This window comes from Gracilinanus agilis, chromosome 1 (genome assembly GCF_016433145.1).
Source record: "Gracilinanus agilis isolate LMUSP501 chromosome 1, AgileGrace, whole genome shotgun sequence".
Taxonomy (NCBI): domain Eukaryota; kingdom Metazoa; phylum Chordata; class Mammalia; order Didelphimorphia; family Didelphidae; genus Gracilinanus; species Gracilinanus agilis.
Genome location: NC_058130.1, coordinates 228,696,696 through 228,709,290, shown reverse-complemented (window position 1 = coordinate 228,709,290; position 12,595 = coordinate 228,696,696). Strand labels below are relative to the sequence as shown.

The window sequence follows — 12,595 nt, the reverse complement described above, 5'->3', positions numbered from 1 at the left end:
TCCCCCCCCACATCCCCCAGCTCTCGTCCTCCCACTCCCTCTTCGCTACCCTCCCATTCCACGCCCCCTCCAGTCCCCTCCCCTCCTCGCCCGCTCCAGGTTGGGCACGGAACTTCTGTGAATAGAGTAAGTGGAGTGCTTGAAGGCGAGTCCTCCACCTCCTGTTCTCTCCCCCTCCCCCTCTTCCCTTTCCCCCTCGGCCGACTAACCCGAGTCACGTCTTGCTGTGTTGAGACATCTGGAAAGCCAGAGATCCGGAGTTGGAGTTGGTGTTCCTTCCCCACTACCCCCAGATCACTTCCGCTTAGAAAATGGTGTGTATGTGTACGGTGTTTGGAGAGCCGGGGAGGAGGAGGAGCCGCTAAGCCGTGGCTGCTCCTGCTGCTGCTGCTTCGGGTGGTGTCTTGGGGGTGGATGCGACTTTCACTTTTCTCAGGGAGTTGCTCTTTACTGGGTAGGTGAAGGAAGCTCTGCAGGTTTGGCACCCCGGGGTCCCGCAAACTAAAGGAAATTATGCCGAAAGAGAAAAGAGGAATTTGTGTAGTGTAGATCTTTTTTTGGTGGGGAGAGGGCCTATGCACTTAAATATTGGGAGTAGGTTTAGAATCGGTAGAAAGACACTCTTTTTAACTGGGAAACAAAAGAGAAACGCCTTTGGCCTTGAAAAGTGCTTAAGTCAGAAACGACTTTGGCCTTGAAATGTGCTTAAGTCATGGACTTGGAATATTTATGGAGAACATTCTTGGGGAAATGGGGAAGTTAAGAGGGAAGTGAAGATTTTATTCCTGGATTGAGATCTTAGGCCATTGGTGAAAGGGTGAGTAGGCTGCAACGCGTTATAATTTTTTATGTAATGAGAACTGCAGTGATAATAACTGCTGCTACTCTTACAGGAACTTATAAAATCATTTCACTCTGGTGTTTAGTTTTGTTCAGTGTTCCCACAGGTGGTCGATTTCTGATGCAAAATTTTTGGAAAGTCTTAGATTAATAAAGAAATCTTTGGTGGTTTTACTTCAAAGAGATAAAACAGTAAAAAACTGCTAATTAAATCTTGTGTCTCTAGTATTTACTATATATGGTTGTAATGGTAGTTATAATACCACGTAAAAAAAAGTTGATTTTTCTATAATGTATACTCATTTGATGTTTACTGTAGGTTTACTATGCTAAGCCTTCTTTTATTATTTCTGATTAGCTCAGTTGAATGCAGAGTGAATATGGCTACAGGATATCACACAAACAACAATTTGAAGACTTAAAAATTTTTTTTTACAATGCTACGACTAGTTTCATGACTTTTAAATTAATAACTTTTAAGTTTAGCAAATGTCTTCAAATCATACTGAAGTGGTTTAGCATTTTGTAGACTCTTCTGTTTGCTTTTCATGAAGTGCTTCGACTTGAAAGTTGTTTTTTTACTAGAAAAAAGTAATGTGGATTCTGTTCAATTAGATGAATAGGTGGTTGATGCAAGTTAACTAGTTTTTATAACTTGTCAGGGCTGAGACAGGAGGACTGGCTCTCTCTGGTTTAAAAAAAAAAAAAAGATGAACTAATGTCTTGTCCTGGCCATGTGTTAGAAAGTGCGTAGGTAAAAGCAGGTGGTATATTGGAATCTTTTAATTATGAATGTGAATTGTTAACTTCTAATTCAGATAACTTGAGTGATCTTTAATGAAAACTGACTTCTTAATTGTAGTATTGGGGTTGGTCCAGTAGGAGGTGACATTTAAATACTAGTACTTTTTTAAAGCTTGGAATGAGTTTTTTTAAGACTTCCTTTAAGAATCGGGCAGTTGGTAGGTACATAGATACTGAAAAATGTGTTCATTCTGAAATTAAAGTAAACACATGTACTTTATTTAATTCATATTAGACAAAAAGTAATTATACAAAAACTTGTCATCTTAGTGTATAGTAAACCAAAGGATAGGTTATTTAGTAAAAATAATTTTTTTGGTCAGATGAATTAATTTTAAGATTCAAAATCAGGTATGTTTTTGTTTTTAAACACAAACCTTTTTATGTTATAGGACTTTGGGATTCCAGGTGATGCTCAATATGTGGAATTTTCAGTTTGCACAATTACATTTTTCTCTTAAGAGTATCTGGAGATGTTTTAATTGATGGTAGTCTGCTTATGGTTCAATAGATTAATTTTGTTGGTATTTCACAGAACATTAATTATAAAGGTTCTGCCCCACCTTTAAAAGGTGTGGTTCTAGACCTTTCATAATTTTGTCCTGGGGGTTTAATTAAACTCTTAGGTTTTCCCACAACCTGAAAAAAGCTCTTCTGACTATTTGATTTAAAATGATGAACCATAAATTCAAGTTTTGAATTATCTGTTTTTAAAAAGTCATTGCATATTGCCCAGATCCCAGCTGAATTAACTGAAATTCAGAATTGCTTTTTTCCTCTTTCCTTCTTGGAGCTATTTTGAGTTTAGGACTTTATTAGATTGCATGCTTTTGAAAATAATGTTTGGAATCATTTGTGAAATTTGATGTTTTTTATTGGTTTAAATAATGACAGTATCTTGTTACTATTCTAGTAAGACTTAAGGGAATTCTAAATCTTTTGAGTTATTTTTGAACTTTAAAAAACTATTTATGTCAATTTGACTTGAAAGATGAAGAATTTGGGCAATTTATTTTGAAGGCCAAGTTGCAGAATAAAGGCAAATTTTTTGTAGAAATGATTAATTGCAAGGAATTTGATTTACATGTTTCTTATCTATCTCTTTAGAGCTTTGCTTTGTTCTTACTGTGTTTTACTAGTCTGTCAGTCGAATTTCCTTTGCAAAAACATTCCACTACTCATCACATTTTCACTTTTATTTACATTATTATAACAATGTTTTTCTTTCTTCCTTTAACCTTATTTACCTCTGCCTTTGTAATACTGGCTCTCTAACTTTGTTTTCCATTTTCTCTTCATTTTTTTTCCATACAGTGTTGTTACAGATCTTATAGCAGTCGGTTTAAAGGTAGGAATCTTTTTCTCATCTTTCATATGCACTTAATTTGTGGCATTTTTCCATTCAGCAAAACTGTATCACTCATATATCATCTGTGTGCTATTTCTATACTAGCAGTGTTCTTTTTTGTCTTTGATTTAGCTATTAATTTATTGTGGCATGTATTTACAGCCAATTTTTGATTATACATATTCATTATGGGGGAGACTTAGTCTTATTTTTAATATATGCAGACATAAGTGAAAACAAAAGATAACAAAGTCATGAGCCAAATGAAACTACTAAGAAATATAGCAAAGAAAAGGATTTTCCTCTATCTTCTCTTTGGTGGATAAAATTAGTGGTAAGAAATAAAGGGAATTTGTCCATTAATAATTCATGGTTTTCAAAAACCTTAGAGTTATAAGTTGTTTTCTGTTTAGCTTTTAAACAGTTATGTAAAAGAGGTAAGATTTATAAAAGCTAGCTGTTTTCTTTATTTCACATAATTGTCTAAAATTATGCTTATTAATGTCAAGTTTTAAAAACATAGTCTTTAGGTTAATTTAGAATAATAAATCTCATTTATATAATGCTTTAAGGTTTACAAGTCCTTTTCCTCCCAACTCCCATGAAGTAGAATGTAAATGTAATCAGGGTGACTGATTATGGCCCTACAGTCAGAGAATGTTAAAAGCAAGGATTTGAACAGAGATCAAGTCTAGTAAGCTTTCTACTATGTTAAAAGTTCTGGAGTTTCATTGATATTCCAATAGATTATTTTGAATCTTGAAGAAAATCTGTTTACCAAAATGGAAAAGTAGGAAAAAAATGTTTTTAAACCCTTATTTTCCATTTTAGAACCACATTGTCTTGGTTCCAAGGCAGAAGAGCAGTAAGGGCTAGGCAGTGGGGGGGAGGGGTGTTAAGTGATTTGATGTCTGAGACTAGAATTTGAACCCAGAACCTCTTATCTGTAGGCCTTACTCTCAATCCACTGAGTCACTTAACTGCCCCCCAAATTAATTTTTGATGTACTACTTTAAAAAATATGTTGTAGATTGATGAATATTAGGGTAGTATTGTTCTTTATGGTTGTACTTTTTTGGTGTAAACATTTATATAGACATTTAAGTTTGAAAATGGTAAGTATTCAGTGGACATAAACTGCAGGGTTTTATTTTCCCCCCTGATCAGTATTTAGAATATTTCGTTGATTTAGACAGAATAGGGGGGATAAAATTTATGCCCAATGTTGCTTTACTTTTATTTGAAAACTTCTCTAAGTCTAGAATTACATCTTTAGAAATTGTATAATTATAGTAAAAAAAACTACTTCGGCATTAATTGTTAATCTTTTACAGATAAATATCCTTAAGACTTCTGATATTTATCACGTCTATTGCAAGAAAATTACACATAAATAAATGGCTTAGAAATTAGGCAATAAGAGGTATAGATTTTTAGGCATGAGAACCATATTTTTTGGTGCTTAGAATTTTAATTATGTAACAGGCACTTAAAAACACAGAAAGGAGAAATACAACAATATGCAAGTCAGTAGGGACACAAAGCTAAAAATCTAAGCATTCCCTGGCTTCCCTGAGCTTGCTTTCTAATAGATACCACAGGTAAACAAAATATTTTGAGGAAAGAGTGAGTGCTAACAATTAATTAGAAGATGTGGCAAGGCTTTGAGTGGAGTGCTAAATTCAGCAAGCTGAATCAAGCTAAGAATTCCAAGAGGTGGAAATAAATAGGGGAGTACATGAAATGAGAGATGGAATGTTGAGTTAGGAGTAACTAAGTAGTCCACTTTGTCTTAAAAGAGAGGGGGGGAGTAATGTGAAATAAATCTGGAAATGCAACCTGGAGCTAGATTTTGAAAGGCTATATATACCAGGTTTTGTATATGCTATCTTACAGACAATGGATAACCTGAATATTTTTTTAGTTCAGAGAGTAACCTGCTCCTACTTGGGCTTTTTAGGAGGATTATTTTGGCTACAATGGGCAAGGAAAAAAATGGAAGTAAGAAGACAAATCTGGAGGCTTTTGTAGTATTTATTGAGAGGTGATATAAAAGCTTGATTTAGTAGGGCTATGTTATTATTAGAGAAGGGAACTGAGGGAAGAAAAGTTGTGAAATTATCACAGACTAGGCTTATCTATTGATTGAGTATGGGGTGGGAAGGAGAGTGAGTCAGGGATATTTATCTCTTTGTGTGTCTGGACTATTGGAAGTCTTGTCTCTTGGTACCCTTAACAGAAATTGGGGGATTTGGAGAAAAGGTAGATTTAGAGGGGGATGAGTAGTTCTGTTTCAGGCATATTGTTTGACATATCTTAAACATATCCCAGTGGAGATGCCCAGATGTCATTTGGTAATGTAGGAATGGAGCTCAGGAGAGAGACTTGGGCTACATAGAATAGCATGAGGTTATTCTTTCATTTAACAAGCGTACAGTAAGCAAAGTTATTGATGTTATGAAGACAAAAATGAAAGTTGTCCTTTTGCAACTTATAATTTGGAGGGGGAAAGGAAAAACCTGTATGCAGAAAAAAGCTAGCAGCTTTGAGTTTCCTATAGGAGGGGGATACTTCAGAAGAGATTAAATAGGCCATTTTGGCAGCAATGTAGAGGGCATAAAAAAAGAATAATATGTAATTAGCTTGAAAAGGTAGTCTGGAGCCAGAGAAGTTTTGCATTTAATCCTCAAGCCACTGAATCTTCTTGAGCATGAGGAGTAATTTGGTCATACCTCAGCATTTTTTTTCCCCCACTTTGGCAGCTGTTGCAAGTGGGTAGAGACTGGATGCAGAGAACAAACAATTAGGCCATTGCAGTAGTCCAAGTGAGAGGTAATGAGGCTCTCTGTGAGTAGAAAGAAGGGGATCAAGATCAAGATACTTCGTAGAGGTAGAATTGACAATACTTGGCAATTAATTAGATGTGTGAGGGTATGGGAAAGAGGATAGTGTTAAATGAAGTGGTAAACCCAGGGGATTGGAAGGATAGCAGTGCCCTTAACTGGAAGAGATCAATTAAACAAACACTTAAGTAATGTTAGCTACATGTATGACACAAAGATGAGTAGATTCTCATCCTGGGAAATACAGAATTTTAGAATCATAAAGGGACTTTACCCTCAAGCCATTTACAACCTGCTACACAAGGTAAAAAAATAGACAAATAGCTATGATCAAATTAAAGTATTAATGCTTGGGAGAAGTATATAGCTCTGTATATAATGCATCCATCACTACACTGAAAGAGAGTGTAGAGAACAAGGCCTCAGACAAAATCTTGGTGGACACAGTCTTAGGATCATAGATTTAGAGGTAAAAGGACCTTAGAGACCATTTAGTCCATCTTCTCCCTTATTTTAGAGATAAGGAAAGGAGAAATAACTTATTCAAAGTCACACTTGTAAATAGGGTCAGTATTCAAATCCAGTTAGCCTTTCTGCTGATTTCTAGGAATTAAAGGAATAAGACACAACACTAATAGCCCTGACACACCATATTCTAAAAGCAACAAAAAATAAGAGTGACAAAAAATTTTGATGGAACCAGTCATTTGGGGGTCAGGTAGGAGAAGGTAATGGGGGAGACTGTGGAGAAGGTGATTTTGACTTAAGACATGTAGAACTTCAGGCAAAAAGAAAGGAGGGAGGGTATTTCTGGCATAGGGAACATTGTCAGTAAAGTTAATTTGGCATAGGATCATAGTATATTAACCAAGCATTTATTAAGCACTTACTGTGTATCAGGCTCTGAGTTAAGTGCATCAAGAAATAAAATAATCACTTATACTCTCTGCCATCAAGGAATTTACATTTTAAGGGGAGGACAACATTCATAAAAATGGGGACATATGAGATATACTCAGATAAATCTTCTAAAAAGTAACCTTAGAGGGAAAAACAGTAGTTGGAGGCACCAGGAAAGGAATTCTGCAAGTGGAGTTAAAAGTTACAAAAAAAGTTAAGAAAGCAAGGCATTCCACTAGGCAGAGATGAGGATTAGATGATTCTCCCCTTATAAGGAAACAATCAGTGCAAAGGCAGAGAGGTGTGAGGCCTATAGCAATTAGGCCATAGAATAGAGTTATGTGGAGGGTAGTTACAATGGAAAGATAGGAAGAATCCAAGTCATGAGCAGTTTTAAATGCCAAAAGTTTATATTTCATTCTGTAGGTAATATGAAACTGGGATGAAATAGTCCAACCTTTAGGGAAGTTACTTAGGCATCTCTGCAGAATATCAATTGATAGTACTAAAAGATATTGAGGCAGGTGATAACTAGGTATTATTGGGAGACAGAAATATCACAGAAAACAGGGACCAAAATAGGGATGTGCAGGAAGAATTTTAACAAGTAATCTCTATGGACAAAAATTAATGTATGCAAGACAATTCTAAGCTTAATCTGAATTATTAATACTTAAGTTCAGGATTAATGAAACTAACAAATCAAACTCCATTTCGTAGTGATTGCCTATTTCTAAGTTTAAATGCTCATACTGAAATTTTAATAGTGGTCTCTAGAAAGCCGTAACTGGCTCTAGTACCACCTTGGATCAGTGCATGATATAAACATCATATTTTATGGTACGTATATTTTTGAACTGAAGTATGAGAATATATAGAGAATTAACTCTTATCTTGATAGGCTATACAGTGGCCTCAGCTATGTGCCCTATCAATAAACACTTTTTGACAATGTTCCTCTGATATATATATATATGTATATATATGATATATTTTTATTATTTTAATTTTTTTTTTCAAATTACATATAGTCTATTGAAATGACATTATGTACATTATAGAGTGGGCAGCCAAGTGACAATGGATAGAGTGCTGGTCTGGAATCTGGAAGACACATCTTTATGAGTTTAAATCTGTCCTTAGACACTTACTAGTGTGTGACACTGGGAAAGTCACTTCACCCTCTTTGCCTGTTTCCTTATCTGTAAAATGATCTGGAGAAGGAAATGACAAACCATTCTGGTATATTTTCCAAGAAAACCCCTAATGGAGTTAGGAAGAATCAATCAACTAAAAAATGACTGAACAACCAATATTATAGAGAATATACAGAAATAAGAATTAAAAGATAAGATAAAGATTGAGACTTTTAAAATAAATTTTCATTTTAATAATAATTTAAAATATTTTCTTCCTATGAAAATATCAATAGTTGTTTATTTTAAACCCTTTCTTAGTAACAACTCTTAAGACAGGAGGGCAGGGGCTAGGCAAATGGGGTTAAATGACTTGCCCAGGATCACATAGCTAGGAAGTCTGAGATGAGATTTGAAACCAGGACTGTCACTATGCTATCTGACTGCCTTCAATAGTTTTTTTTTTTTTTTTGTTTGTTTTTTTAATGTGAATAGTGTGATTAAATATGTATGTTTCGTTACCTCTGAAAACCTTAACATGATGCTGAATCACAAAAGATTAAACCAAGGTCTCTTTGACATTCAGTCAGTAAATTAGCATTAATAAAATGCTCATTTTGGGGGCACCTGGGTGGCTCAGAGGATTGAGAGCCAGGCCTAGAGACAGGATCATAGGTTCAAATGTGGTCTCAGACACTTCCCAGCTGTGTGACCCTGGGCAAGTCACTTAACCCCCAATGCCTAGCCCTTATCACTCTTCTGCCTTGGAGCCAATAGACAGTTTTGGTTCTAAGACAGAAGGTAAGGGTTTAAAAAAAATGCTTGTTTTAATTTGCCAGGTACTGCGCTAAGCCCTGGGGATATTGAGAAAGGGAGAAAACCTTTCCTGTTCTCCAAGAGCTCCTAAACTAATGGGTGAGATGACATGAAAACAGTTGTGTTCAAATAAGATATATGTGAGATAAATAGGAGATAATCAATAGAATGAAGGCACTAGCAATTAAGGGGGATCAGGAAAGACTTCTTGTAGTAGATGGGATTTTAGCTGGGACTTGAAGGAAACCAGGAGGTATAGGTGAGGAGGAATAGCATTCCTGGGATGGGAGACAGCCAATGAAAATGTCAACTGTTTGGTGGATGGTTTGTCTTCTGTGAGGAACATCAAGGGAAAGATAGGAAGGGGACAGGTTTTGAAGGCTCTTGAATGCCAAATAGAATTTTATATTTGCTCCTAGGTGAGAAGGAGGCATTTCAGTTAAATAGGATGGAATGACGTGTACAGATCTAAGATTTAATTTAATTTGACTACTTGAATAGAGGATAATTTCACAACTGAGTAGAAGATGGACTGGAATGGAGCTAGACTTCAGGCCCGAAGACCAGCTTCCAGGCTATTCCAGCAGTCCAGGTGTGAGGTAATGAGCTCCTGCACCTAAATGGTGGTGTCAGAGAAGGAGGTATGCAGTATTTATCAGTGGCAGCTTGTTTTGAGAATTTTTCCCAGAAGAGCAAGCCTATTTATCACATTAATATTATAATGGCTATTTTGTATTATGAATGTAAACATTATTAAGAAATTTGCCAACAAAATATTTAAGTATTTTTATTTTATGTTTTTAGATTTTTTTGCTGTTATAAAATTAGAGTAAATTAGAGTAAATTATAGGTTCAAGTCCGGCCTCGGACACTTCCAGCTGTGTGACCTTGGGCAAGTCACTTGACCCCTACTGCCCACCCTTACCACTCCTGGGCCAAGGACGGTCCCTAGCCCGGATGAAAAAAGGAGGAGGGTTGGGCGTGGGGCTAGCAACCCCACCCTGTAAAAACTACATCTGCTAAAGAAACTGCAACCTAAAGTAGGGGCAGCTGGGCTAGCTTAGTGGATTGAGAGCCAGGCCTAGAGACGAAAGGTCCTAGGTTCAAGTCCGTTGCCTACTGGTTGTGGCCCTATGCTCCTAGAATGGAGTCCCAGGATAAAAAAAAAAAAGAGTAAATTCCTAAATTTAATTGAATAAAATATGAGGTAAGAAAATTATTTGAGTAGATTTTTTTTGCAAAAAGAGGGAAGTTACTAGAGACTTTAGTACCAGAGTTGTAACAGCGGATTTGATTTAAGGCTGGTAGGCTGGGGGAGGATGGTGATGCCCTTGAAAATAATAGGGAAGGGGGCAGCTGGGTAGCTCAGTGGAGTGAGAGTCAGGCCTAGAGACGGGAGGTCCTAGGTTCAAACCCAGCCTCAGACACTTCCCAGCTGTGTGACCCTGGGCAAGTCACTTGACCCCCATTGCCCACCCTTACCACTCTTCCACCTATGAGACAATACACCGAAAGTACAAGGGTTTAAAAAAAAAAAAGAAAAAAGAAAATAATAGGGAAGTTTCAAAGGGGGAAGGGTTCCGTTGGGAAAATGAGTTCATTTTTGAATATTTTGAGTTCAATTAAGTAAACATTTATTAAGCTCCTACTATTTCACAGGCATTAGGAATACAAATAAGAAAAAAGGCAGTTCCTATCTTCAAGGAGCTTACTGGCTAGCAGAAATTCAACACACAGATGGAAGCAGAAAGGGAGGAAGCAAGATGGGAGGAGGAGAGATCCAAGAAGGGATATGATGTTCTTTGGAGTAGAAACCAAGCAGAGGCACTGATGAAAAGTGGAGAGTTATCTGCAAAATCTGACCCTTTTGTAAAGGAAAGTTTTGGGAGTTTTTATTGCTCTGTCTTCCAGCCCTCCAGTCAGATGGGAGATGCAAGCAAGGGAACTGAGAAGGTTTTGAATATCATAAACTCAAACATTCAGTTTGAGGTGTTTAATAGATAGTTAGAGATGTGAGTTTGGAGGCAAGGGTTGCATAAGAGGCAGGCATTTAATGTGATTTAAAATTTTTTTTTTATTTTTTAACTTTTTACATTTTATAGCTAAGGAAATGAAGACTCAGAGGTTAAATGACTTACTCAAGGCCAAACAGGTCCTGAGTGGCAGGACTAAGCCAGAATTTGGATGTGGATTCTCTGACTCCCAGCCCAACACTATATGTTTGATATAGAGTATATAGAATATGGAAGCAACATGTTCAGAAAATCATTTTGCAAGTTGTGTAAGGGATTGACTTAGAGATGAAATTTTAGATAGAGAGACCAATTAGGTTATTGTAGTACAGGTCTGGGATCATGAATCGGGGTGGCAGTGTGAATAGAGGAAAAGAAGGAAATAAGTCATAAATATGAAGGTAGAAATGACAAGATTCAGCAACTTAATAGATATGTGGAGATGGGAAGAGTGGACTCCTAGGTAATGAATCCTTGTTGACTCTGTAGTTGATGTATTTTCTAGAGTAATAGGGAAGTTTGAAGACAAGTGGCTTTTTAGTTGGAGGAAATATTTGTCAGTTGACTCAATCTGTGTCCCACTCAAAACAATGGGGAGGAAGAGCTGTAAAGTTGCCTACTTTAGCTATAAAGTGCTGCTGCTGCTGGGATTAGAACCTAATTAATTATCCCAAAGTCCTCTGCAAAATTGTTGCTGGGGGTACTTCATTAGCAGCTGGGTTCTAACTGCCGTGAGGGACCCATATCTAGCTCTTAATGAGGGAGGTTGTAGTAATTATAATTACTTTTTTCTGTCATACTTTTGAAGGAAAAATGTAAGACAAAGACGTTTTAGACAAATACCTCAGAATGCTTCAGATATTCCAGAAGATCAGCTTCCCCATGGTGGTATTATTAGCTAAGAAGATAGAGATCCCCTTAGTCTCCTGAGGCAACCCCATTCTATTTTTTCATGGTTCTAGTGGCAAGGAGACAAGCAGCTTGGCATAGTAGCCAGAAAGCCAGGCCAGACTGAAGGAAAGAAAACTTGAGTACAGGTTCAGCCTCTGTGGAGGTCAGAGCTGGTTTTGTGACCCTGGGTAAGGCAGGGAACCTCTTAGTAGTTCCTAACTAGCAAGTCTTAAGAATTATGTTAGAAACAAATTGAGTTGACCAAAGGAGTTTGTAGAATGTAAAGTTCTCTGTTGCCTTAAAATCACAGTTCTAGACTCTTTGTTAAAGTGTTCATTTCCCCTTACATCAGGTCTAAATCTACCTCTGGAACTTTGACTTGTTGGTTCCAGTTACCTTCTGGGGCTAAGCAGAACAAGCCTAATCTCTTTTCCATGTGATTGTCTGTGTCCCGCCCCCCCCCCCCCCCCCCCCACTGTATTTGTTCTAAGGCAGAAAAACAGTAAGGACCAGGCAATGGGGGTTAAGTCACTTGGCTAGGGTCACACAATCTGGGAAGTGTCTGAGGTCACATTTGAACCCAGGACCTCCTGTCTCTGGCTCTCAATCCATTGAGCTACCTACCTGTCCCTCCTTTTGATTGTTTTTCAAATACTTATCATGTTTTTTCTAAGTTTTCTCTGAGTTAAACATTCTTAGTTTGATCTTGATTCCTTTCTTTATTTTGTTGGTGTTCTTTCCAGATTGGGGTGACCAAAACAACATAATATGCCAGGCACTGTGCTAGAGATTTTTTACAAATATTTTCTCATTTGATCCTCACAAAAATCATCTGTAGTAGGTGCTATTATTTTCTCCATTTTGCAGTTTAGGGAATTGAGGTGGCTCATGTTGTTCAGAGACCAGGCCCAACACTCTTATCTGCTACACCACCAATCTGCCTTTGAATATAAAGGGATTGTTAAATTCCTAATCTTGGTCGTGGCTATACTTAAATATTTCAGT

The 12,595-nt window shown here is 37.0% G+C and overlaps 1 protein-coding gene across 1 annotated transcript in view; it reads left to right on the top strand.

Moving 5' to 3' along the window:
* Positions 1-12,595, top strand: part of PTBP3 (polypyrimidine tract binding protein 3) — a 118,347-nt gene that overhangs the window by 11,418 nt on the left and 94,334 nt on the right. The window contains exon 2 of the mRNA XM_044660463.1: positions 2,959-2,992. Coding sequence (XP_044516398.1) covers positions 2,959-2,992 — 34 coding nt within the window. The remainder of the gene's footprint in view (positions 1-2,958; positions 2,993-12,595) is intronic.